This window comes from Suncus etruscus, chromosome 14, assembly GCF_024139225.1.
Source record: "Suncus etruscus isolate mSunEtr1 chromosome 14, mSunEtr1.pri.cur, whole genome shotgun sequence".
Taxonomy (NCBI): domain Eukaryota; kingdom Metazoa; phylum Chordata; class Mammalia; order Eulipotyphla; family Soricidae; genus Suncus; species Suncus etruscus.
Window position 1 is genome coordinate 37,918,824 of NC_064861.1, and position 27,311 is coordinate 37,946,134.

The 27,311-nt window shown below is 52.6% G+C and overlaps 2 protein-coding genes across 2 annotated transcripts; one reads left to right on the forward strand and one right to left on the reverse strand.

Moving 5' to 3' along the window:
* The first annotated feature begins 4,944 nt into the window (after positions 1 to 4,944).
* ADAD2 (adenosine deaminase domain containing 2) lies at positions 4,945 to 8,170 on the forward strand. The gene is made up of 11 exons (XM_049787381.1): positions 4,945 to 5,087; positions 5,261 to 5,745; positions 5,827 to 6,087; positions 6,250 to 6,324; positions 6,424 to 6,600; positions 6,646 to 6,796; positions 6,878 to 7,045; positions 7,136 to 7,362; positions 7,451 to 7,694; positions 7,846 to 7,966; positions 8,066 to 8,170. The coding sequence occupies exons 1-11, from the start codon at positions 4,945 to 4,947 to the stop codon at positions 8,168 to 8,170; spliced, it is 2,157 nt and encodes a 718-aa protein (XP_049643338.1).
* A 4,390-nt stretch (positions 8,171 to 12,560) lies between these two features.
* Positions 12,561 to 24,211, reverse strand: KCNG4 (potassium voltage-gated channel modifier subfamily G member 4). Its single transcript, XM_049786745.1, has 3 exons — positions 23,859 to 24,211; positions 21,511 to 22,258; positions 12,561 to 13,597 (listed from the first exon to the last, which is right to left on the reverse strand). The coding sequence occupies exons 1-3, from the start codon at positions 23,915 to 23,917 to the stop codon at positions 12,827 to 12,829; spliced, it is 1,578 nt and encodes a 525-aa protein (XP_049642702.1). The 5' UTR covers positions 23,918 to 24,211; the 3' UTR covers positions 12,561 to 12,826.
* Between the last annotated feature and the right edge of the window lie 3,100 nt (positions 24,212 to 27,311).

Genomic DNA, 27,311 nt, shown 5'->3' on the forward strand with positions numbered 1-27,311 from the left:
ATTTGTGTGTAGGGCTGAATGTTCCTCTACAGGTGATTTAAATATAGGCATTGCTAGCAAGTCAGCAGTTTTATTTCCTTGAGCCATCGGTCCTGAAAGACCTGAGTGGGCTCTAATATGCGTAATGAAAATGGGCTCAGTTCATTTTTGAAGAAGCTGCTGTAATCATTTAAGTAAGTTCTGGATGATCGGGTTATTAGTATTAAGGGAAGCAGTGGCTATCACATGACATAAATTTACCCATACAAAGAATCAGAAACTATATTCATGGCTTCAGATACATTTTCTAATAGGCAAATTAACGTTGCTAATTCAACTTTCTGTGCAGATTTATATTTGGTATCTATGGTCATATTAATGTTGTCTCCGGTTATTCCTCCTTTTCCATTTTGGGATCCATCGATGTAAAAAACCTTGGCATTGGGAATAGGGGAATCCCAAACAATTGAAGAAATAACAAACTGAGTTTTCTTTAAAAAGTCCCAAGTTTTTCCTGCTGGATAATGGGAGGATATTTCTCCTGTAAAATCTGAGAGGGCCCTTTGTAGAGATTCATTAAGAGGCAAATTTGACTCAATTTCCTTTTTTGGTATTGGCAAAACTATTATATCTGGGTCAAAACCTAGTAAAGACATAGATCTGAGTCTTGCCTTGATAATAATCTGAAATCAGTTGCAAGTAGGGGACAACTGAGCGAGGCTGTTTGTTATGTAAATACACCCATTCCAAAGATCCTGACTGTTGCATCAAGGCCCCTGTGGGGGTTTCTATAGTAGGGAAGATTAACAGAAATACCTTTCTCCTGGGATGAATTTTAAGAGAAACGATTTTTGTAATCTGCTCAAGAAGATGTCCAATTCATTTTTGGCAGCTGTTCTTAAGTTTCTCGGGCTATCTAAAGCAGGGTCACCCTCAAAAATATGGAACGCTTCACAAATACACAACAGTCTACCATGCAGGCTTTACAAATCGGGGTACAAATTGGGAAGTAAGGTTTCTCTGTGACCAGGCACTTATCACCTTAGGCAGTTTCTTGAATTTGGGCCTCTCCTCCTCTGGAGCCTAGAGCAAAAGGGACTACAGTTTGTTGATTTAAGGATAAATAAAGCTAAGTTTCCATTTGCAAAAATCTCATGGCTCTCATTGCCATTAAAAACATCAGAAACCATAACATCATCCTGGGACACCTGGCCATAACAGATACCTTGTTAAGGCTAAGATATCAGGATCTGGGGGCTGGAGAGATAGCATAGAGGTAAGGCATTTGTCTTTCATGCAGGAGGTCAGTGGTTCGAATCCCAGCATCCCATATGGTCCCCTGAGCCTTCCAGGAGCAATTTCTGAGCATAGAGCCAGGAGTAACCCCTGAGCACTGCCGGTGTGACCCAAAAACCAAAAAAAAAAAAAAAAAAAAAAAGGTATCAGGAACTGTTGAAAGCTCCACCCCATCCCCACTCCCACACACCAGCCTATTAGTTTAAAGGTCAGTGAAATGAACCAGTTCTTGCATATACCCTATATAATCTTGCTTGTAGCACCACCCCTTCTGCAGGAGTTGGCCCTGACTGGTCAGCTTGGGGCATGCTGGTAGACAAAAATAAAGCTTTGCTTTGTTTTGTTTCAAAAGTGTGATCTCCTCCTTAGACTCTGGACCCTAACACTGCCTACCGTGGATACCAGCTAGGTGGGTAATTCTTTTTTTTTGTTTTTGTTTTTGTTTTTCAGGCCACACCCGTTTGATGCTCAGGGATTACTCCTGGCTAAGCGCTCAGAAATTGCCCCTGGCTTGGGGGGATCATATGGGACGCCGGGGGATCGAACCCGGGGATCGAACCGCGGTAGTGATCTTTCCTTGGCTAGCGCTTGCAAGGCAGACACCTTACCTCTAGTGCCACCTCGCTGGCCCTAGGTGGGTAATTCAATGCAAGAGTCCAAAGATGCTTCAAGGGTTCTGGTGCAGGGATCACCTGGATTACCCTCAACAGTGCTTAGGGGCCTCTCGGGCTGCATAAATAGTGGTGCTTGGGGAATCATTTGATACAGGATATTAAGCCAGATCTATTCTGTGCAAGGCAGGTGCCATACCATCATATCATCTCTGCTCTCTATTATCTCAAAAAGAGTTGCACTGAAGCATGCATTCATTGAAGACTTCCACATAGTGAATGCACTCATAAACCCACACACACATGAAGAACGTGTCAATCTCCCTGTGGCCCCTGTCTCTGAGTCCATGAATGAGGCAACAATGAGAAGACACAAATTTATTATTCAACCAACACAGTCACTGAGCACATAGCTGCCATTTGTGTTAGTTAAAGCCTATTCAAGTGTGAACCATGATGATATCTGTATATGCGCAGGTGCTAAGTTGTTAAACAGAAATCAGTGGACCTTCACTGTCCCCAGAAGACTAGGACATTCCACATAGGTGACACTAGGAGGGCATAGTCCCAGGGAGAAAATGTCCACAAATGTAACGAGCCATCTCCATCACCATAGTTAGGACTGATTGTAAGTCAGAAACGACAACTTTAATAATGTTGAACCTATGAATAAAAATATAGCATGGAGGTAAGGCATTTGCCTCTCATGCAGAAGGTCAGTGGTTCGAATCCCAGTCCCATATGGTCCCCTGAGCCTGCCAGGAGCAATTTCTGAGCATAGACCCAGGAATAACCCCTGAGCATTGCTGGGTGTGACCCAAAAACCAAAAACCAAAAACAACAACAACGAAACTTTCTTACCTTAAGGTAAGAGCTTACCTTATGGGCCAAAGTGATAGCACAGCAGGAGGAGAAGGTGTTTGCCTTGCATGCGGCTGACCCAGGTTTGATCCTGGCATATCCCATATGGACTCCCGAGAATTGCCAGAAGAGATTTCTTTCCTTTTTTTTGGGGGGGGGGGTCACACCTGACAGCGCTCAGGAGTTACTCCTGGCTCTGTGCTCAGAAATCACTCCTGGCAGGCTATGGGGACCATATGGGATGCTGGGATTTGAACCACCGTCCGTCCTTCTGCATGCAAGGCAAACGCCTTACCTCCATGCTATCTCTCTGGCCCCCTATTTCCTTTTTTTTGGGGGGGTGGCACACCTGGCTGTTCTCAGGGATTACTCCTGGCTCTGTGCTCAGAAATCCTTCCTGGCAGGCTTGGGGGACCATATGGGATGTTGGGGATCAAACCCAGATCCATCTGGGTTGGCTGTGTACAAGGCAAACATCCTACCACTGTGCTATCACTCCAGTCTGAGGAGCAATTTCTGAGCACAGAGCTGGGAGTAACCCTGAGTGCTGTCAGGTGTGCCCCTTCCCCCAAAAAAAGAGTTCATCTTAGGGGAATGTAGGTTAAAAAAATTGGAGAACATTCATAACATTAAAAACATTTATATGGGCCCAGAGAGATAGCACAGAGGCGTTTGCCTTGCAAGCAGCTGATCCAGGACCAAAGGTGGTTGGTTCGAATCCCGGTGTCCCATATAGTCCCCCGTGCCTGCCAGGAACTATTTCTGAGCAGACAGCCAGGAGTAACCCCTGTGCCCCCCCCAAAAAAATTTTATAGGGGCCAGTGCGGTGGCGCTAGCCTAGGACAGACTGAGGTTCAATCCCCCGGCGTCCCATATGGTCCCCCAAGCCAGGAGCGACTTCTGAGCGCATAGCCAGGTGTAACCCAAAAAACAAACAAACAAAAAAACACATTTATAACCATTAAAACACATTTATAACCATTAAAACACATTTATAATAACCATTAAAACCACTTGGAGACACTTCCCATCACTTCATCACAAACGACCACAAGCTTACAGTGGTAAGTGGGTGGTACTGAAGCTGAAGCCAGACCACACCGGATCTCTCTGTCTGCCTGGAGCATTTTCAGAATTCCCAGTGACTTCCTAACAATCAAATCATATGGATGAGGGCCAGAGCAGCAAGCACCCAGACAATGGGCTTCCTCAGACTCTCAGCCAGACTGAGAGGGTGCATTGCAACCAGAACCACCGCTCTAGGTATTTTCTGCTTCGGTTCTATGTTTTCCAGCTCTTCAAAGCTGTCTACATCCCCATGGCTCCCTCAAGAACGAGCAAAGAGCTGCTAAATCTTTCCTGTGAAATTTCATGTGATGGGATTGAGAGATAGAACTTTGATCAGAAGTGTGCCATTAGGTAATAGCCCTAATCTCATCTCTCCTCTCCTCTCCCTCTCCTTCTCCCTCTCCCCCTCCTCTCCCCTCCTCTCTCCTCCCCCCTCCCTCCCTCTCTCTCTTCAGCTATTCGTTTTTATGAGCCAACCCAAAATTCTTTCCTAAAGAGTGGAAAAGCAGGGCCGGAGAGATAGCATGGAGGTAAGGCGTTTTTTGCCTTTCATGCAGGAGGTCATCGGTTCGAATCTCGGCGTCCCATATGGTCCCCCGTGCCTGCCAGGAGCAATTTCTGAGCCTGGAGACAGGAATAACCCCTGAGCACTGCCGGGTGTGACTCAAAAACCACACACACACACACACACACACACACACACACACACACACACACACACACACACAGTGGAAAAGGGGGCAAGATGCTCAGAGCCCTGAGCAGCTCCTGTGGCCTTTGAGAAGGCGAACATCCTTGACACAGGTAATGATTCTTGGGGGCACAGAAGACTCACACCTTCCTGGCAGGAAGCGGTTGGGGGCCAGGGCAGGGTGATGTGCTGGCAAAAAGTAGGGTTGATGAGGCTGGGACCTGGGAGGGGTTTTGTTTTGTTGTTGTTGTTTTTGGTTTTTGGGTCACACCGGCTGTGCTCAGGGGTCACTCCTGGTTCTATGCTCAGAAATTGCTCCTGGCAGGCTCAGGGGACCATATGGGATACCGGGATTCGAACCACCAACCTTCTGCATGCAAGGCAAATGCTTTACCTACATGCTGTCTTTAAGGACCCGGGACATGGGAGTTTTGCGAGATGTACGTTCCCGTCTTCACGGATAAGTCAACCCTGCTGTGCAGCACGAGGATTCTGCGCATGCCTAGCTTCCACCCACCGCAAAGCCCCGCCCCGGAAGTGCCTTGCGAAAAGGCCCCTGGATTGTCCAATCCAGAAGTGAGGTGGGGAAATTGATCATTCCCATTGGTCAGCAGTGCTGTTTGTCAGCACTCCGTGGGCTCTCATTGGCTGGCACGGAGGAAGAGGTTGGGCTCCCTGAACACGTTAGCTGGGAACACGTGATCCCATCGTGCCTGCCGCCCTCCCTCGTGTAGGCGACTCGCTGTTCTCACAGGGCTGCCGCCATGGCTTCCCTGGGCGGTGAAACTCAGGCCTCCGAGGATAGTGGGCGTAAGAAGCCCCGACTTGCAGCTTCGCTACAGCTACCGCTATCGCTCCCGATGAACCCCCAGCCCCCTTCTGTGGGCCTGGGCCACGGCATCTGGGGGCCCGTGTCTCGCCTGGACCCTGATGTCCAGGAGGAGGCTGCCAGGCAGCCGCCGGCCTTGGCAGCGGGGGACAGTTGGCCCCAGATAGGGGCTGGCCTCGGAGATCTGGGGGCGGCAGCAGCCTGGGCACTGGAAGACTTCGGGGGCCAGATGGCGGGGGCCTCGGGGGTCTCTCTTCCCCCTGCAGGGGCCACGGGGGACATCCCGGAGGTGGCCAGGCTGCTGAGCCTGCAGCCCCAGGACCCGCTGTCCCAGCAGACCTCCAGTCTGCTCGCACAGTACATGGCCAGCCTGGGCATCTCCTGCACATTCCACGAGGACCAGCTGGCAGGTGAGGCCCTGGGGCACAGGCTGTGACATCGAAGCTGCTGTGTCCAGGCCCGCAGGTGTCAGACTGCATTTTCTTCCCCAGCTACTGCCTGCCTTGGGTCCTCGCCGAGGTCAGAGGATGTTGATAGGCTCGGCACCCAGCTCCGAGGCCCTGGGGTCTCCCAGATGGTGACAGGACGCTTGCCAGCCCATCCTTTTCCAGACCCCAGCTTCCGCTTCTCGGTGCCTACGGAGCTGGACGGGGTGATCCAAACGGTGGGCAGTACCCACAGCAAGGCCCAGGAGCAGCCACTGATGGCCCTGTCCAGCCTCTGTTACACGCGCAAATCTACCGAGATCCCAGGTGAACTGAGCAAAAGGGGACCCCCCCCCTCTTTTCAGGGATTTGGAATAGAGGGCGAAAGCCAGTTCATCCTGCCTTGAGTGGCAGGCCCCCCTTCAGTGGAACATCTCAGCTTCCTGAGCATCGTGTCATGGTGGGAGTCTGCCCACTTTTCTCTTCCAGGGTCCCTGCCAAGCCCCAGCCGGCCTCCACTGCCTCCACAGCCTGCACTGCCTCCACTGTCCATCCTGAGCTTAGGTAGGTGTGCCTATTCCAAGGGGAAGGGAGATCTGGGTGGGGCACTCCCTCCCCTGCTTCAAGTCTCTCTGCCCCCCCCCTCCCCGCTCTCTCTCTAAGGCACACACACCCACTGTGCAGAGAGCTTCGTGTCCCATGAACAACGCTGTGCTGCTGTGATCAGCGCTGGCTTTGACCGCCTGGTGGCTTCTGCCTCGCCATACCAAGCCTGCAAGGAGACTGTGGCTGCTGTTATCCTGGAGAGAGGTAGGGGCTCCTCTACCCCTTGCCTCCTCGGTATCTCAGCTCAGGGGCTCAGCTCTCCTCCCTGCTACCCCGCAGAGGTCCCGGGCACCAAGGACCGTGACAAGGAGATCTACCAGCTGGTGGCTCTGGGCACAGGCGGTGGCAGCTGTGGTGGCCGGTTGGAGTTCTCAGGCCGGCAGCTCCATGACAGCCATGGGCTGGTGGTGGCCCGGCGGGCCCTGCTGAGGTGAGGAGGCCAGGGGTCTGCTGGTTTCCCATGTCCCCCCTCCCCACCGAAGAATATCCCCAAGCCCTCCCTGTGTCCCAGGTATTTGTTCCGACAGCTCCTACTGGTGACGCTTGGAGGTCCCCAGGGCAAGGAGAGGTCTGTGTTGGCCCCCCAGACGGGACCTGGGCCCCCATTTGCCCTCAAGCCACGCACTTTCCTGCACCTCTACACCAATACCACCCCTCAGGGAGCAGCGCATGACATCTGGTGGGTAGTCAGCCTCTGGGCATGGGTCCTGGGTTAGGCCTGAGGGGGTGGCAGTGTTGTCAGCCCTGACTGGCCCTCTCCACTCTCCAGTCTCCCCCTTGCCAGTGATGGTGCCTTGCACAACCCTGCCCTGCGCCTGCAGGCCCACGTGCGTGGGCAGCTGCGGCCTGTGTGCTATCTGGCGCCTGCACTCCGGGAAACACACACAGCCTGTCTTTCGGCCAGTGACAAGCTGGCACGCTGGGCTGTGCTGGGATTGGGCAGCGGTCTCTTGGCTCACTTCCTGCCACCCCTCTATGCCACCAGCCTGGTTCTGGGTGAGAACAGCCCCCAGCCCAGAAGCCGGGGAAGGTGGTAGGGTCTGTGGCAGAGAATGGAGGTGATCTTGTGTCTTATGCCTCACAGCTGACCCCTGCCATGACCCTCCAACCCTGGACAAGGCCATCCATAGCCGGCCCTGCCTAGATGGGGCACTGGGGTCCAGTCTACCTCCACCTTATGCCCGCACTACAATGCATCTTTTCTCCGGGCCCTCTCTGGCCTCTTCCAAGCCTGTATCCAGTACCTGCCAAGGCCTGAGCCTCAACTGGAGTCTGGGGGACTCTGATGTCGAGGTCGTGGACGTGAACACGGGACGTGTGAAGGCCAAGTGAGGAGAGGCCTATGGTGGGGGATGATGGTGCTAAGGGGAGGCCCCTGCCTTTCTGTCCTGGTGCAGAGCTAGTTGTCTGGCCTGGATGTCTCTCTGTGCCCCTGTCCTCACATGGCTCCCTGAGACTGGCTTCTGCTTTCTACTCTAGCGGAGCCCCTGGGCCTCCCTCCCGCCTCTGCAAGGCAGCTTTTCTCCATGCCTTCCGCCAGACGGCCCGTGCGGTTGGCAAGCCTCAACTGCTGGCTTTGAAGACCTACGAGGCAGCCAAGGTGAGCCGTCCTGGCACCTTAGCAGTGTCCAGCCAGGGCTCTCTCCCACCCTGCACTCAACCAGGGCCCTGTGTCCTTTCCCACCCTGTTTCTCACTAGGCGGGGCCCCATCAGGATGCTCGCAGGCAGTTGTCCATTCTCCTGGACCAGCAGGGTCTGGGCTCTTGGATGCCGAAGCCACTGGTGGGCAAGTTCAAAGACTGACCCGGAGGAACCAGAGAAGCACCTTGAATTGGAATGGGCAGATAACGAGGGCAGTTTTGGCAGCCAGCTTAAGTAAAGCAACTTTTTAACTGCTCTGTTTGTCTTTTTTTCTTTCTATTAAATAAACATTTCTCCAACTAACTTTGAAATAACAATCTCTCCTGGTGCTATTTGTCAAGGATGCAGAGGACTTTTAAAACACAGAAGCCTATTAATTAGCCTACTTGTTATCCACTGTTGTCCCTGGGAGATCATTGAAGTTGATTTACTGTGGCTACTACATCGAGATTCCAGGCCAGGCCACATTGCTGCCAGCCATTCCCAACTGCCACTTTCTGTACCCAGTCATTTTGGTGCCCATCAGTCAGGTTATCAGTGGATAAACACACTGTTCAAGGTGACTGTGGCCCCAAAGGGAGGGCTGTCCCCATCCTGAGCACTGGGGCTTCTAGGAGGACCCAACTCTGAGTATGGTGCTTGGACTCTAACTCAGAGGGGCCTCAGCACACAGGTGCAAACTGCTTCACAAACACATTCTTCCTGGCGTAAACAACCGTACCACCAGCTCAGTTCGGGCCCGGAGAGATAGCACAGCAGCGCTTGCTTTGCAAGCAGCCGATCCAGGACCAAAGGTGGTTGGTTAGAATCCCGGTGTCCCATATGGTCCCCCGTGCCTGCCAGGAGCTATTTCTGAGCAGACAGCCAGGAGTAACCCGAGCACCGTCGGGTGTGACCCAAAAAAACAAACAAAAAAAAATCTGCCTCCTCCAGGCTGCCCTCCCTATCCTTCCCTGCAGCACCCATCTCTGGGGAGCCCCTGTGTTGTGTTTTCATCCCGAGCAGAAGGGTAAATCGGGCCATGATGGTACAGTGGGTACAGAGTTTGCCTGACATGCATCTGACCAGGGTTCAGCTACATGGTCCCCCAAGCACCACCAGAACTGATTCCTGAGCAGAGTCAGGAGTAATCCTTGTGTGTGGACTAATCCTCCCTCCCAACCTGACCCCCTCACCTTTACGAAAGTTTCCTAAAGGGCATTTGAGAGTAGGTCTGAGCCCTGAAGATTCGAGGTCAGCTTCCTGCTTGGGTGCTACTCACCAGAGCACATTTGGCATCACCAAAGTCCCCAACATCCAAATCGGCATTCCCACCCCATGCCAGGTGTCAGCAGGCTAGCAAACTTGAGCTCCTGGGCATGGCTGGGGCAAACAAAACCCCAAATATTTTGGCCCTGTTTTGTAAAGAGAATTCCATGTTTACCTCAATTTCTTTGTGTTTGGATCACACCTGGCAGTGCTCAGGGGTTGCTCCTGGCCCTATGCTCAGGGATCACACCTGGAGGAGCTCAGGGACCCCATTGGATGCCAGGGAGGAACTCAGGTCATCTTTGTGCAAGGCCAGCACCTTCCCTGCTGTGCCATCATACCGATCCATTTGCTCTCCTCACTTTTACACTTTTGCAGTTTGAATTCCTATGAGGGGCTTCTGAAGATGGTAAGAAGGATAAACTGAGCCCTCAGGAAATTGACTCACTCCAATATCCTCACTCTCTACTTCAGTTTCCTACTCTTGGAGAAAGACTTTGTAGATCCAGGAAGCTGGGGAGTGACAGGTGGGAACAGAAGCATCTGACCAGTCCCAGACCCCCCAAGTCACCAAGAGTGACTAGACATGCCCAGCTCTGTCTTTCTCAGAACAGAGCCTCATCTCCTGTAAAAACCTGCCCCCACCATGTGTCTGTGGAATGAGTCTCCCTGGATTCCAGAGCGAGCCCCAAACCCACAGATACCCCTCATATAGCTGCAGCACAAGACCCAATGGACACCCCATCTCCCAGGCTGGGTCCTGGGAACCCAAGCCTTCTTTCTTAAAACAGTGGGGATGCCGGATGCCGGAGGCAGCAGGAAGCTACACAGAATTTAAGTTGGTTGAGTGTGCCTTGATTAGGCCTCACCTGAACTCCATCTGGATTTCAGCTCTCCAGAGCCAGCTGATCTCCTTGGTTGGAAGAAACCTAAAGAGGGTTTCTCCCACTTGGAGATGAGGCATTTCTGGTAGATTGTTTTTTTGGGGGGCACACTCGGTGGCACTCAGGGGCTACTCCTGTTTCTGCTCTCAGAAGTCACTCCTGGCAGGTTCGGGAGATTATATGGGATGCCGGGATTCAAACCACCATCCATCCTGGATTGGCTGCATACAAGGCAAGATGCCCTTCCACTGTGCTATCTCTCTGGTCCTTCCTGGTGGATCTCGATGGAAATAACTAACTGCATGGAAACCCTGGTCTTGGACTTGGCTTCTTGGGGATCTCACAGTTCTAAAGATACAAAATCCCATACTCTGTACCCTCACGGGAGGGGGGTATCCAAGCTGCCTTCTCCCCCTCCCTCCTTGCTAGCATCCTTCCCTCCCTTCTGCACCCAGGACCACAGCAGGCAGCTCGTCCTGTGCCTTCCTGCTGTGAAACCAGCAGCACCCCAATTTATCCATGACCCAGGCTGGATAGAGTGACCAGATTTCTGTCACTCACCCCTTCCCAGGGGGACCCCTCCTCCCTTCCTCCACTGCTCCCTGAAGAGAATTGACTCCCATACCCCAACACCAGGAAAGTCACAAACTCACTTTTTAAAGCTGTTTAATTTTGGGGGGCTGCAGGGAAACCCCAAAGCTTAAGAAGCTAAAGTTTCTGGGCTTCCTGAGGAGCATATCCCAGCGGGGCTGTACCAGGACTTTGGAAGCAGCAGCATCGGCTAATTTTAGCTGAGGGGCTCTGCAATTCCTTCTGCTCTGCCCCCTTTTTGCAGGGAAGGTGACTTCAGAGGGTCACGCTCTGTGTTCCTTGCATGTCACCAGTTGTGAGTACCCTGGGCCCCGGGGGATGGAGGTGTAGGATTCAGCACATAGTGCTCTCTCTGCCTTCTGGGGTCAAGAGTAGACAGGCCATTGGGCTTTGTTGTCTCTGTTGTGACTTGTCACTTTATGTCCTCTCTCTGTCCAGTGCTGGACATGGTGACCAAAGGACCTGTATGACAGGCCAAGCAGCCAGGGAGGGATCAAAGAGTCCCTTTTATTCCTGGTGGGGGACAGAGGTGCTCAGGGACTTGGGGACTCACCGTCCTCCTCACACCAGCCCAGGTTGACTGCATACGCCCAACTTCCAGCATGTTCCATTGATACTGTTTGTGCGGGAGGAACCCCGAGTCACATCTGCACACTAGGGGTCACACCAGCTCCTTCTCTTCCCTTTCTCACTCCCCACCCTCTGCGATGCTCCCTGGGTCACCCAGAAGGCGGCCTGAGGGGGGGGGGGGTGTCCCCTGACTGTGTCTGAGTGCTGAGGTATCCTGAGGCAGTCTATGGCTGTTCCTCTAGTATGTTGAAGACATTAGGACAAGCTCCAGGCAGCAAGTCAAATCCAGGTATACAGGGATCCCCATGAGGGGGACTGTGGTCCTATACAATGCTGCTAAGTGCTGAGCCCTTTTCAGATCTGTGAGACGCAGTATTCAGAGGTCAGCAGGTGCCGCTTCCCCCACATCAACTGTCGACCTCCCCCATCAGACTGCAGCCTCCCCCCTCAGGCTGTCTTCAGATCTGCCTGGCAGTTCGCAGTGACTGAAATTTAATGTCTTCAGGGTATCATCAGAATTGAGTTAATGTGGAGCGCAGGTCACCCTGAAGTGAAGAATCACCCCGTTTATCCCCACCTCACTTCTTGGGGAATACATTTCCTCCAAGATTTATCTGCTTCCCCTGGGCCATAGGGATTCCCTAAGACTCCTTTCAACCAATGGAGATGAAGAAACCGCCTAGCAACTACCAAAGCCAGTCAGCATGCAGGAAGGAGGCAGATTTTCCGCAGTTTAGCCCTATTGCTGGATCTTGGCCAGGGAGGTGCTACTTATATGCCCGATGTCGTTGCCTAGTCCTGCAGATGGCAGGCCCATGAGGGAGCAATGGGTCAGACTGATGGTCTGTGCCAGTCCTCGTGGAGGGCTTTTCTCGTCTGCACTGAGGTCTGGTCTGGTTCACACTGAGTCCTTGCTGCGTCTGGGAGCTGAGCTGAGGGTGGAAGACTGAGGGCCAGAGAGGAGCTGAGCCACCAGCTGCAGGAACAGTGCTCTGGAGCACTAAACCCTGCCATAACTAGTTAGCCTCTGTGCAAAAATAGAGAATGTTCCAGCAGGAATTCCAGCTAACCCAGGAAAGTTTCATGTTGGCAAAGGGTGCTTTCACCCGGTGCAGGGGCCTGACTGGGGCAGCCACCAGCCTGCCCCCCCCACCCCACTCTCCTAACACAATCATGGAGCTGAGAGGCAAGTCTTGGTTCTTGGCTGAAGTTTTTCAAGCTGTGGGGAGGCAACCGTGCAAGCAGAGGCGATAAGCAATCCCCAAGAGATGGTGGTGCCGGGCAGAGGGGGGCCTTGTGGAGGAGGAGGAATGGAATTCTGGGGGCACTTGACTCTGTGGACGTCTGAAAGACAGCTTGGTCCATTGTGAGAGCCTCTGCTGAGGACTGAGAGATACCAGGCAGGGTTGGAGGCAGGATTGGGGTCGGTAGAGCCAGCTGAAGCATTGCAACGGCCGGGATGGGGGTCCCCATTGTTGGGGCCCTTTGAGCTTCTGGAATTCTCCTACAAGGGCAGGGTCCCTGCCTAGCACTTGATGGGTGAGGCAGGTCCTTGCCTGACGGGGTCTCTGGACGTCGTCAGGAACTCATGCTCACAGGCCGTGGTGGCCGACTGTAGGTGCTGCAAACGAGCCTGCAGCTGCTCCTGCTCCTTCTTGAGCTCCAGGTACGAGTGGGAGAAGGTGTGAAAGATGGAGGTGGCCGGGAAGGCCATGATGAGGATGCCGCTGAGGATACTGCTCAGAGCCACCACCTGGCCGGGCACGCTGCGTGGCACCATGTCTCCATAGCCCACGGTGGTCATGGAGATGACGGCCCACCAGTACGAGGCGGGGATGCTGGTGAACTCCAGCACCCGGCCCGACTCATTCTCGGCCACGTAGACCAGCGGGGAGAAGAGAGTGACGGCCACACAGAGGAAGAGCAACAGCAGCCCGAACTCGCGCGTGCAGCGGCGCACGGTCAGCCCAAGTGTCTGCAGCCCCAGCGAGTGTCGCGCCAGGCGCATCACGTAGAGGATCCGCAGCGCCCGCAGCACTCGCAGCACCAACCCCACCTTCTCCAGGTACAGGCTGCCGCCCGCCCGCTCCCCGCCCTCCTCCGTCGGTTCCTCTGACACCACCAGGGACACATAGTAGGGCGAGATGGCCAGGATGTCGATGATGTTCAGGGGTCCCTGGAAGAAGCGGCACTTGTTCCGGGCCTGCACGAAGCGCAGACAGAACTCCAGGGAGAACCAGGCCACGCAGACCGTCTCCACGATGAAGATGTAGAAACATTTCTGTGAGCATTCGCCCTGTAGAGGAAGCAGCTCCATGCAGGGGGCAGGCAAGCTCCCGACCCCAACAGGAGCCCCTGGAGTTAGAGAGATAGCCAGAGGGATGGGGGCATCTTTGAGCCAACAGATGTTGCTATCAATATGCGACATTCTCTCTATGGTAGGCTGGTGTCTCTGTCTTCTCTGTTACCACTCATTTAACCTACCCACTTATCCCTTCTATATGCCAACCAACTACCCAAACATCTATCCACCCTTCTACACAACCACCTGTTTACCCAATTACCCATTCATCCACTCACCTACCTATTTATTCACCCATCCATCTATCATCCATTAACCCACTCACCCTTCTATCCATCTATTCATCCTATCTACCCATATATTCATCCATCAATCTACCATCCACCCATCCACTTATCCACCACCCACCCACCCACCACATACCCATCTATCCACTACCCATCCATTCACCCATTTCTTCATCTACCCACCCACCCATCTACCCATCCATCACCTATCCACTCATCCACCATCTATCCATTTCCCACCCAACATCCACTATCAATTTCTTTCTTCATACATACATACATCCCTTTCTCTATTCATCCAATGCATATTTAATTCACTTGGATGAGTGGGTGGGGCTCAAAAACCCGCCTATCCAAGCAGTATACCCATGACCCCAACTGAATTGATCTAAATTTGAGCCCAAGACATGGCATTTTCCTGAAACCAGCTAGATAATCCCAAATAGAGTTGATAACCTGAAATTTCTAAAATTTCAGTAGTCCTTAAACTAGGGCCCACGGGCCACATATTGTATTTGTTCCCATTCTGTTTCTTCATTTCAAAATAAGATATATGCAGTGTACATAGGAATTTATTCATAGTTTTTGTTTTTACTATAGTCTGGCCCTCCAACAGTCTGAGGAACAGTGAACTGACTCCCTGTTTAAAAAAGTTTGGGGCCGGGTAGGTGGCGCTGGAGGTAAGGTGTCTGCCTTGCAAGCGCTAGCCAAGGATCAGGACCGCGGTTCGATCCCCCGGCGTCCCATATGGTCCCACCAAGCCAGGGGCGATTTCTGAGCACATAGCCAGGAGTAACCCCTGAGCGTCAAACGGGTGTGGCCCAAAAACCAAAAAAAATAAAAAAATAAAAAAGTTTGAGGACCACTGCATCTAAATCTTGCAAGTCCAAGTGTCCTCATCTGTGCCTCCAATCACCTACATGCATACACAGCACAGCACGACATACGTGCCACTAATGCAGCTCAGTGAATACAAGGCTGGGGCCAGTCACCTGCATGAGAAGCAAATATGGGCACTGTGCTGAGCTTTGCATTAAGATGCTCTGAAGCAGAAAAAGAAATCACTTCCAGTGGCTGAGCCCCTGATCACAAGATCCTTTCTGTCTGGCTGCTGCAGGCAAAAGCCGCATCTATCTTCCTCTCTCTTCCTGCCCAGGGCTAGTACCTCCTCTGCCAACTACTCTCTGCCCCCCACAGAGTGGGAGGGCGTGTGGATTCCGGAGGGAAAATGGAGTCTAAAGCATCATGGCTCAGACCCTACTTGTTCACTGGGCCAGGCAAGTCCTTGGTTCCCTTCCTGGTGCGCTGCCTGTAACTTGCTTGTAAGGAGTCACCAGAGCAGCAGAGACCCTTGTGGGAAGCAACTACTGTCCCCTGTAGATACAGATATACCCTCAGCTCTAAGCATTTCCTTTGGGAAAGTGGAGACATTCTTCAGGAGAATGTCCTGAAGAGGAAAACTTTGGTCCCAAAGGCTGGGGGAGCAGAACTGTTTTTGATCCTCCAGCTCTGCAGCACCCTTGCTGTGTGACTTGGTGGGAGTCCTCATCCCTTCTGAGTGCTCCAGCAAAGAGGTGAAAACCAAGGTAGCATTTCTCGAAGCTGATCAAGAACCCCCTGCAGGGCCCGGAGAGATAGCACAGCGGCATTTGCCTTGTAAGCAGCCGATCCAAGACCAAAGGTGGATGGTTCGAATCCCGGTGTCCCATATGGTCCCCGTGCCTGCCAGGAGCTATTTCTGAGCAGATAGCCAGGAGTAACCCCTGAACAATGCCGGGTGTGGCCCAAAAACCAAAAAAAGAAAAAAAAAAAGAAAAGAAAAGAACCCCCTGCACCAGACTGTCTGCAGGGTGCCAGGAACAGCTGAGGTTTCCTGGTCTCTCAGCCCCAAAGCAACCCCATGGAGGTGGCTGGACATCAGTATTCTGGGTGCACCCCCAGTGGAACTTGGAAGCTTTTCAGTTCCAGGGCCACCTTCTTTTCTCCCTCTCAGGTGTCTGGTTGCTGGCTTTCTGGGGCTTGGGGGCCTGCGGCAGCCTGAGGAGACCATTTCCAAATGGTGAGTCAATGTTTGGGAAGGTGACTGGAGGCGGGCTGGCTGCTCAGCCCCATCCGCTGGCACCATGTTTGGCTATTCAAGGCATGTGCCTATTTCCTGGCGGCCAAGCTCATGAGCCACGTCCCAACACTGCAGTAACCCTGGGTGGTTACCCACCTGCACTGCTGCTGCTCTCTATGGCAGATACTCCCCCACTGGCCGAGTAAACACTCCCACACCTAGCCCCGCTAATACCCCTGCATTCAATGCCTGGGGGTGCCAGAACATCTGGGGCTCCTGAAGATAGAAGAGCACCCAAGGCAGCTGAGGTTAAACATGCAGAGAAGGAAAAAGGGAGGAGAAAGTCCCTCCCCCTGTGGGAGGAAGTTTTGGGGTGTTTTTGCAGGTCAGGCGAGCAGCCACTCCTGGTTTGCTCAGAACATTCTGGATCCCAGGCTGGCAGTTCTAGGACACTGCACCCACTCAATAGTGGGCAAACTGGTTTGGTGTTTCCCCCTCATATGCATGTCTTATGCAAGTGAGGGGGTCTGTGTAGGCCTTCATGATGTGAAACATGAGTGCACTCTCAGAAGTTGGCTGGTTGTGGGTCTGTGAGACCCCAAGGACTGTCTCAGGACCTGTCCAGTAGCCAGAGGTGTACCACCACTTTTCAGAGACAAAAAAAAAATCCCTCTGTGGTGAACAAAATCACACACACACAGACACACACACACACACACACACACACACACACACACTGCAGAGTGGACAGGGAGTGACTGGAAGGAGACAGAGGAGAACTTTTTGGACTGAGAGTGTCCCCCCTCAAATGGGCTGTAGATTAAAGGGACCTACCGGTCAAGAGGCAGGTATGTGCATGTCAACCATAGGATGGGGTACTGTAGCCCTAGGGCTGAGGGTACCCTGAGCCAGGCAGGGGAGAGCCCTAGAGCACCAGAGCTGGGCATGGTGCTGAGTCACAGAGCTGGGGAGCGCATTACATTATGCTGCGGATGTTGTGAATGCCCGAAATTTTCCATCACATAAAGCTTAGGGAAAAAAAAAGTCACAACAGCCCAAGTCAGAAATCAGAGCCCTGACACTCTGCCTGGGACAGAGGCCACAGGAGGAGAAGAGACCAGCAATGCTGCAAGAGCTGGAGGCACAGGGGGAAACTGCTCTGTGCCCGTGCCCCATGGAACTCAGCCATGTGACCCCCAAGTGGGGCCCTTAGGCCCACAATGGGATGCATCCTTCCTATATGGACACCCAGAAAGTGGCAACCCTTGCTCCCAAGGCTGTGTCCCTGGAGGTGACAGATCACTGGGATAGGGCAATGGCCAGCCTGGGAAACACTTCAGGGTGATCAAGTCACCTGACTTCAGGGTTCTTACGGACAACATGGCTGTGTCCACAGCCACAAAATATGCAAAGCCGCAGAATGCCCTTCTGTCAAATGCAGCCTCATGAGGGGCGCTCATGGAAATGAGTCCTCTGAGAAATCCAGTAGTCTGGAAACTTCTTCCTTACCCTCTCTGCCTCCTGCCTCCTCCTTCCATCCTTCTGATTTACAGTTGCAGGCACAGACATCTGTGTGGCCATAACAAGGTGGAAGGAAAAGAACAAGGGACAAAGGCTTTGTCCCCTTCTTCTAACTCTCCATCTCAGCCCTGGTGTGGGATTCCTAGGGAGGACTTTCATCCACCCTAATGGGATGCCAGGGCCCCCACAATGACCCACAATAGCACCCACAGCCTGCCCTGAAGTAGCTGATCCCAGACTGAGGTCAAGGCCCCCCTCAAACACCAGGTGCACGTGGCTCATTCACAAGAGCCATGGCAGCCCCAATGTCCCACTCTAGGACCTCACCTAGAAGAAACACATGATACTTGGCCAGCCCAGCCTGCACGGGGCAGGCACCAAGCGGACTGAGAGATGGCAACTTTCACGGATGTGCAGCTGGATGGGGGACCACATCTCACAACCCAGAGGACAAAGGGTAGCCTGAGTCCACAGTTTATGCCAGGCTAGGAGCACTGTTTTTCCTAAATCCTCTTGCCTTTTGTGAAGTAATATTCTGTTCACCGTGAGACCAAGCCTGGGCCCGTGCCCTGTGCCATTCCCAATGCATCAGGCTTTGGAGAAACCAAGTCCCCGGTCCAGGCTCCCTGGGAATCCCTGAGCAGGACAGGCTGTGAACACCCAAGGGTCTGTCTGCCCTGGAATGTTTCACAGGCCAGAGCCCCTTTAGTTTTCCCCCATTTTTTCCTGCAGTCCCGCACATAAATATTTATATGAAAGGCAAACTCTGACACCACATGATTTGTGCTAAAGAATGTTTTGTGGGTTTTTTTTGTTTTTTGTTTTTGTTGTTTTGTTTTGTTTTTTTTTTTTTTTTGTAGAAAATACCTCTGGAGGGGCCAGAGCAATAGCACAAACAAAAAGTGGTAGGGCATTTGACTGGCATGAGGCCAACCTGGGATAGACCCAGGTTCAATCCCTGAGCCTGCCAGGAACAATTTCTGAAAGCAGAACCAGGAATAACCCCTGAGTGCTGCTGGCTGTGGCCCCTCCAAAAAATGCCTCTGGGTCCTGATTTCACCTTTCCCTCAAATCAAAGAGAGAAATTTCAAGGGGCCAGAGTGACAGCACAGCAGGATGGGCATTTGTCATACATATGGCTGACCTGGGTTCGATCCCCAGCATCCCATATGGTTCCCTGAGCCTGCCAGGAGTGATTCCTGAGTGCAGAGTCAGGAGTAACCCCTGAGCACAAACAGGTGTGACCCAAAAACCAAAAAGGAAAAAAAAATAAATTTATAATAAATGAAAAAGAAACACCTGCACCCAAGCCTTGTCCTATCCAGAACCAGAAAAGACTGATTAGAAGTGGTCCAAATGCTTTGTTTTGTTTTGTTTTCTTTTTGTTGTTGTTGTTTTGTTTTGTTTTTGAGCCACACCTGGCATTGCTCAGGGGTTACTCCTGGCTGTCTGCTCAGAAATAGCTCCTGGCAGGCACAGGGGACCATATGGGACACCAGGATTTGAACCAACCACCTTTGGTCTGGATCGGCTGCTTGCAAGGCAAACGCCGCTGTGCTATCTCTCCGGGCCCTTTGTTTTGTTTTCTGAGGACAAAATACTTAACAGCTGGATGAGGAATATTTTACTCTTCTACATTTAATTCATTTGAGACCCACACCTGATAGTGCCTGGCATCTCCCCTCTACTCTGTGCTCAGAATTCAGCCCCTGCAGTGCTTAGTTTCAAGCCCAGGCCTCCTGCACTGAGTTCTGAGCTCTGTCTCTTTCCAGCCAGCAGCAAATATTTACTGAGCCCCTCTAGCTGCTTATCTCTCTAAGCTAATTCTATTTTGCCATGTACCCACTGTTGGGTTACACCTTATTTTACCTAAAACAAAGTTTATCCCTGGTTTTTTTGTATTTGTTTGTTTACGACTTGGTTTCACCCAAAACCAAGATTGTATTACTTGTAAACCTGGTGGATTTACTGCCCCACCCAGAGGTGATCTCTGTACTCAATAAAAATGGTAGTTCTGGCAGGCAGAGAGCTCCATACTAGGTAGAAGACTGCCAGACTTACATGTGTTTCACCCTCAGCCTGGTCTGGATTATTTTTTGTTCAACTCTGCTTCAGACTTGTTCACCTGGGGCTGGAGATACAGCATGGGGACGTGGGAGGTTGATTTTTAAAACCCCAGGCTATATCTTTTTTAGGGAGTAGGAAAGGTTTGGGCTGTACCCATTGATATAGATGAGGCTTATTCCCAGCTCTGTGTAGTGGCAGGAATCAAACACAGGTAGGCTACATAAAAGGCAAATGCCTTAAGCCCTGTCCTCTCTCAGCCCTGGATAAATGACAGAGAAAAGGTCCTGTGCTGATTTGTCAGTTCCAAATGTGTTTTTCCTTTTTTATTTTCCTTTCTATTTTTTGGTTTTCGGTTTTTAGGTCACACCCAGTGGCGCTCAGGGATTTCTCCTGGCTCTGTGCTCAGAAATTGCTCTTGGCAGACTTGGAGAATCATATGGGACACCAGGATTCAAACCACTGTCCGTCTTGGATTGGCTGTGTACAAGGCAAATGCACTACCGCTGTGCTAGCTCTCCGGCCCCCTCCTGGTATGTTTTTCTGTCAGCACCTCCATCTAACATCACTCTTTGAGACTTAATTAGGGGAGCCTTAAAAGATTCTAGAATGGGAGCAGAGCTGCCCCTAGAACCAGGCCTTTCTGCCACTGTCAGTGGGAAAGTTCCCATCACCTGCCCAGCCACTTGGAGATTCTTGGTTCAGTCTTCCAGACCTTCAGACCCCACAAAGGGTCTGACTCTCCCAAAAGTGAAATATGAAGCAGAGTTCACACAAGGCTCTGTGATCTGACAAACTCATTCATATACGACTGTTCCACTCCTGTTCCATAGAACTCACCTGGGAGGAAATCAGAGGGGGAACTGAGGCAGGCATATCTCAGGTTTCGTGGACACCTGTGTAACTTGGGGGAAGCCCAATGCCTTGTGCTTCAGTTTCTCTCACTGAAAGTGGAACTGGGAGATATACCAGGACTTAGAGGCTCTGATTCTGTCCTTTGCAACCCCTCCCAAAATAAAAATGAGGAGGAGAAAGAAGAGAAAGAGAAGGAAGATGAAAGAGCAGAATGAGAAGTAAAAGGAGGAGAAAGAAGCAGAACTGGGGAAGGAAATTGGGCTTTGTATGACTGAAATTCAATCATGGGCAACTTTGTTACTGGAAAAAAAAAAACAGCTGTATTATGAACAGCCTTATAACCATGGTGTTTAAATAAAGTAACAGAAAGTTAGAAGAAAGAGGCAGAGGAGAAGAAGGGAGGAAAAAGCACTGGAGAAGAAAGAGAAGGGAGAGTGGGAGAGATGGTTGAAGGATCCGGCAGGGGGCACAAGGGTTGGCACTGGAGACTGGACGGCTCCAGATTCTGGGGCTTTTGATTCTCACCTGTGGTGTGAAGAAGGGGGAGACATGCTCAGAGACTCTGCTTGGCCTGCAGGGCCCTAAGATCAGAGAGACTTTGGCATGACCTAGGCTTCTCCTAGAAGGGTGAGTTCATCCTGAATTTCAGAGGCCCTAGGCGCCTTTTCCTCCAACACAGCCTCCCTACGAGGATTCCACATTCTGTGCTGCATTAGAGCTGAGGGACAGGGCATTGTAAATTTACCTTAGATGAGGTGCCATAGAATTTGTCTTGCATGGTTGGCAATTGCCTTGCATATGGCCGACCTGGATTCAATTCCCAGCACCCCTGAGCATCACCAGGAGTGAAACCTGACTGTAGAGCCAGCAGGAACCCCTGAGCATCAACAGGTGTGGTCCAAAAACCAAATAAAAAAAGGATGTAGGGGGGCCAGAATGATAGCAAGGTAGGGAGGGTGTTTGCAGACCTGGATTCAATTCCTAGCATCCCATAGATCCCCTGATCGTCGCCAGGAGTTATCCCTGAGTGCAGAGCCAGGAGGAACCCCTGAGCATTTCCAGGTGTAAAAAAAGGGGGTGCAGGTGGGGATCACCTGAGGAGCTGTGACAAGGCTACTCACCTTGTCTTCCTCGGCGCGCAGGTCGGGCATGGTGCTGACACACAAGCTCACCGCTGTGGTGGCCACGAACAGGATGGAGAGGCAGGCGAAAACCTTCCCGGGCAACCCCGACTGTGGATTCTCCACCATCTCCCGCAAGCGACTCATACAGTGGCCCCAGCGCGTCGGGGGTGCAGGCGGCTGACAGGTCTCAGCCCGGCCCTGCAGCACCTCATCACGGTGTAGTTCTGCCAACTCTTCCAGCTTGGTGTGCAGCCGGCGGCGGCAACAGCCTTCCAGGTGGGCCACCTCGATGCCCCAGTAGGCCAGCTCCTCGCGCAGGGACAGGGCACACGCGTCCTGCAGCAGTGCCAGCCGGCCCGCCGCCAGAAAGCTCACCACCATGCCGAAGGCGCTGGGGCTGCGGTCGAAGAAGAACTCACCGGAGCGCTCGTCGAAGTCATCACACAGCTGTGCCAACTCCTCGGGGCTCCTGCATTGCCGCAGACGGCCCAGGCGGCTCAGCGGACAGATGTCCAGTGTGCTCCAGGGTAGCAGGTAGCGGCGCCCCCCGACATTCACCAGCATCTCCTTCTGCAAGTCGGCAACCACATCCAGGGAGGTTACTGGCCGGGCCCGGTCGTAGTAGCAGCCCTTGAGCGGCATCTCCAAGGCCCCTGGACTGGCCGGGCTGCCGGAGGGAGAGCGAGGTGGGTCTGGGCATGTGGCCTCCTCGTCTCTGGGCAGCGCTGGCATGGCTGAGGGGATCCTGGCAGGCAAGAGAGGAGAGCATGGAAATGGGAGGCGGTGGGGTGCGGCCTGGGTCTCTGTCGCCGTGCCTGGTGTCACGCCTCCTGGCTTTCTTCTGTCCTCTGCATGTGTGTCTGGGTTTAGTGAAGGCGGGTAGGACACTCCAGCCTGCTGTAGAAGGGGCTTGCTCAGAGCTCAGTAGAACCCCCTGGGAAGGATTTATGCAGACCAAGACTGCAGGGTTGCAGGGAGATTGTCTCCAAGCTGTGTGACCCCCCCCCCCCCAGACTGCATGGTTGCCGCTCAAAGTCCTGTTTCTGTGACTTTCTCTGCTCTCTGCGCAGACCCCTCTCTGCCTCCCCTTAGTATTGTGGGAAAGTTGAACCCAGGTGAGTCAGAGTCCCTGGGGGCTCCCCTCCAGAGCTTGTCAGGGGTCCCGTCCCCTCTGCAGTGGCTGCAGTTTGCGGCTGTGTCCCTGAGGACACCCGGGTTATGAGTACCGACACATTTTGAGTGTGGATTTGTGATGGTTCTAGATGCTTTTATGTGCCAGGGTCTCCCTACTGGACATCCCTGAGGTCACATCAACAATCTCGGGGGCAAACAAGTTTATCTTGGCTATACTGGGGGAAAACGGAGGCATAACCAGGCCAGACTAGACTTACCTGAACTTGAGGGAACTTAGAGGTGGCCAATTATGAGAGGGAGCAGAGAGCACCCCCACCCCATCTGTCTCTTCGTCCCTCTGCCTGCTCCTCTTGGGAGACTTGACTGACAATGACAGCGCCGCTCTGAGTTCACTGCTGTGTGGCCTTGAGCCAGTCACTTTCCCTCTCTGACCTTGTACCACACAACATTGTGTAGCATGAAGGGACTTCTGCCCTTTCTGTTTCAGACCTCAAATGTTTTCAGTCGAACTCTCCTGGACTTAGAATCAGACTTTAGACTCAGCCCATGTACTAAAAACCCCACAGCCATCTCCCCTGATGTCTCCTCCTCTGCAACCTGCCGACATTCCCTTCACTCTGCCTTCTGGCTGGTAGTTCCAGGAGTGTCTGTGACTTGCCATTCCCAGGTGTACCCCAGCCAGAAGAGGAACATGGCCACTGAAGGGAAAGAAAAGTTTTCCTTGTGTTGATGCTGGAACCAGTGGGATTTGAGCAGACAGAGGCAGGTACGGTGACAGACTGAGCATTCCCCATTCACTCCCCACACTTGCTTCCAATATTCCACTCACAGTACAACTTTCTCTATAGCAGAGAGCCTGCGCCAGGCAAGCAACCTGCAGAGAGAAAGCTCTCAAATCTGGGGAGCCCTCCCCAAGCTTCTTCCTTTGCCAAGTGCAAACAAAACCCACAGCCCTGAATGCCTGAGTGGTTCCATAATCAGGAACCCCAGGGCTCTCTTCCTAGAACCCCCTCAAAACTGCTATATCTGCCTTCATTGCGCTCTATCTCCCTTAGCTATCTTGGGTTCACCCACTCCCTTTGGCCCCCCACATGGGGTTCCCTTGGATCTACTCCCTCAAAAAGGCACCTGGACTGAGAATGCAGGACCCCATGCTGCCCACTGCTGTTCCTGAACCCCCAGCGCTAACTTCGTCCCTAAGTTCAACTCACCTGTCGTACTCACGGGACCCCCTTGGCAGCTGTGTCTGAGAAGAACCAGGGAGTCCCATTCAGATGCCCTGCAAGAAGACAGGTTTGCAGTGGGGATGAAGTGGGGGGGGGATCCCCCCTGGCTATTCCTCCTGCTTCTCTGAAGTCTGTCCACTCTGCAGCACTTGTTCTAGCCACTGCAGCACAGCCCCAGGGGACAGGGGTGGGGTTTGGAAAAGGACCCACCTTTTCCCCCCTCCCCCGGCACAGAGGAAGGTGTCCAAGGGGCCATGGCCGGAGCCTGCCAGTTCGACAGCTGTCCTGCAGCACCTCAGGCTGAGCAGAGGCCCCCGGAGACAGTCAGTGTGATCCTGCCAGGGCGGGGGAAGGGAAAGGCTTAGACATAATCTTTCCATCAGCTGGGCTGCAGCGGAGAACACAGCCAGTCCGCTCCACCAGCCTGAGCTGCCCGGTAGAGGAGCAGCACGCTCTGGGAGGAGCCTCAGGGCTAGGTGCTCCTCTGGGCTCCATCCTGGGCCGATATGGCAATTCAGGGTTGAGTCCTTGGAGCTGTCCAGGTAGAAAAGCTGCAGGAAAAACTAGGCAGCCTGGGCCAGACACAGATTCTTAACCCAGACTTGAGCATCAGGAGCACTTTCTGGAGGCAGCGGTGGAACCTAGTGTCTCTGAGCCTCAGTTTCCTGATTTGTTCTCGAGAAGTCAGAGAACTGGCAGGCTCTATCCCCAGGATGGGCTGCTGAGCTCTGAGCCCGTCACCCATCTCTCTGGCATTACTTTCTCAGTGGTCAGAGGAGGACAACAGTGATCTCTTTTCCTCTCCCCCTATCCTCTCATCTCCTCTCCCCTCCTCTTCTCTTCCTTCCCTACTTTCCTTTCCTCTTTTCTCTCCTCCTCTCCTCCCCTTTCTCCTCTCCTCTCCTCCCCTCTCCTTTCCCTCCTTTATCTTCATTTCTTTAAGAGTCTTTGAGTCTTGGTTTGCAGAGAAGATAGCTCGGCCCAGCCTGGGCGTGGATGAAACTGGCCAACTGGCACAGGCACCTCCTGACTTCCGGTGCGGCAGGCTGTGAACCCAATCCTTCCACCTCTTTCTGGAGTGGGGTGCTAGGCCTCGGAGGTGGCCTGGCCAGCCCAGAAAATACCCAGTGAAGGGACCCCAGCATCTTTGGGCAGGGAGGCTTGACTCCACTTAGGTCCTCTCCTGAGAAACCTGTGAGAGCGCCCCCTGTGGCGAGTGCTGGCACTTCCACTTACTTTGGGGGCTCAGAGAAGGGTGGGGGGGTTGAGTACCATTGGGCACAGATTGTGCTCCTGCCCCATGTAGCCAAACCCGTGGGAAGGAATTTGCAGGGAGGAAGAAAGGATCTGGGCAGCGTCTGAGCTGTTGGGAACAGGTTTTCCGAGGTAAATTGAGGCACCCAGCCCAGCTCATAGGGAAACCAAGACCCAGAGGAGAGGAGACCAGTGAGTGATCACTCCTGGCCAGTCCAGGGTAGGCTCAGCTGTCGGGGACTCGCCATCCAGTGCTCTTCCTGCTGTCACTTATGGTAATACTTATGGTACTGGGATAGATATGAGCATACATACACCTATGTACATGTAAACACATGCTTGCATACATGTATGAGCACATGCATAAGCACACATGTTTTGTTTTTGTTTTGGGGGTCACACCCAGCAGCACAGATGAATTACTCCTGGCAGGCTTGAGGGAGCCTATGGGATGCTGGGGATTGAACCTGAGTCAACAGTGTGTAAGATAAATGCTGACCTCATTGTGCTACCATTCTGGCCCCAAGCACACATGTTTACACACATACATATGCATACATGCACACCCACACAGGTGTATGCCTTTGCAGATATAAACACCCACACATGAACAAACCAACACAAGCATGCATACAGATGCACACATCTACACATGCAGAGTCTCAGCACTGCACACAGGCCTCTCTTGTGGTCCAGGACACACCAAACTGGGTCTCTAGACCAGCTCAGGCTTCCTGTTAAAGAGTCCTAAGGAGAGTCATTTTCCAGTCTGGGGGACCACCTACACTCTGACCACCTACACTCTGACCACCTACACTCTGACCACCTACACCCTCTTCCTCTGATGCCAGATTTATCCCTCGAGTTTCACTCCTCTACACCCAGCTCTGGAGCTCTTGATCCTCTCTCCCAAGAAGCCCTCGGTGCCAGAGCACAGACCTGGAAGTGGGGCTCAGGTTGAATACAGGCACATAGGGGTCCCCCACCCCTGCCAAATCCTTAACTCAGTTCTATCAACACAATTTCTCCCTCAGGTCCCAAGCCAGACATGTGGCTTCTTTTGTTTTGTTTTGTTTTTTGTTTTTGGGTCACACCCAGCAGTAATCAGGGGTTACTCCTAGCTATCTGCTCAGAAATAGATCCTGGCAGGCACGAGGGACCATATGGGATGCCGGGATTCAAACCACTGTCCTTTTGCATGAAAGGCAAATGCCTTACCTCCATGCTATCTCTCCGGTCCCGTGGCTTCTTGATCGCTGCGTCCCCGACCCCGCTGCTCCAGCCTAGCACCTCACATACAGAGCAAGTGCTCTCCACCATAATGGTCACCTTGAAAGGTGACCTTTAGGGGCTCGGAGAGATAGCACAGCGGCGTTTGCCTTGCAAGCAGCCGATCCAGGACCAAAGGTGGTTGGTTCGAGTCCCGGTGTCCCATATGGTCCCCCGTGCCTGCCGGGAGCTGTTTCTGAGCAGACAGCCAGGAGTAACCCCTGAGCACCGCCGGGTGTGACCCAAAAACAAAAACAAAAAAAAAAAAAAAGAAAGGTGATCTTTACCCTTCAGTGGCTGGGGCTGAGGGGTTCAGGCAGGGGCAGCCCTGGTTTCAGAGATAGGAACTGAGGAATATGCTGGAAGGGACTTTTGAAATCATGGTCAAATTAGCAACAGTAAAAGGCCTGAATTGCGATGGAATTGGCAATGGAAAACTTTGGAGGTGAGATGTGAATGGCACAGGTCTTCAGTTGCAGGTGTTTGGCTTCATGACTCTGGTTTAAATCAACTGCAAAGTGAGCCCCAGTTGGTACAGCTCACACTGGTGTCCATGTGGTCACAGCAGCTGACTCTCGCCATGAGAATTCTGTGTCTTTTCTGTGCGGCTCTTAAGCAGGCAACCAAGTCTGTATTAGTAACAAGAGTCTCTGGGGATGACCCAGGAATGACTGTGTGGACTGTGTGGTGGCTGTAGGCTTGTGCCTTTGACCCCTTCAGCCATTCACCTCCTCCGTTGATTATTGCTTTTCTTGCTGCTGTCATTGATTCGTAATTATTACAACCACAGATTAGGGGCTCTAGACCAGGGTAAAGGAAAAGCTGGTGGAGATGTGTGGAAACATAGACAGGCAGCAGTGAATTCCCTAAGAGGGGAGCTCTGGGCTCTCTAGAGCGGGGTCAGTCCTGGTTTGG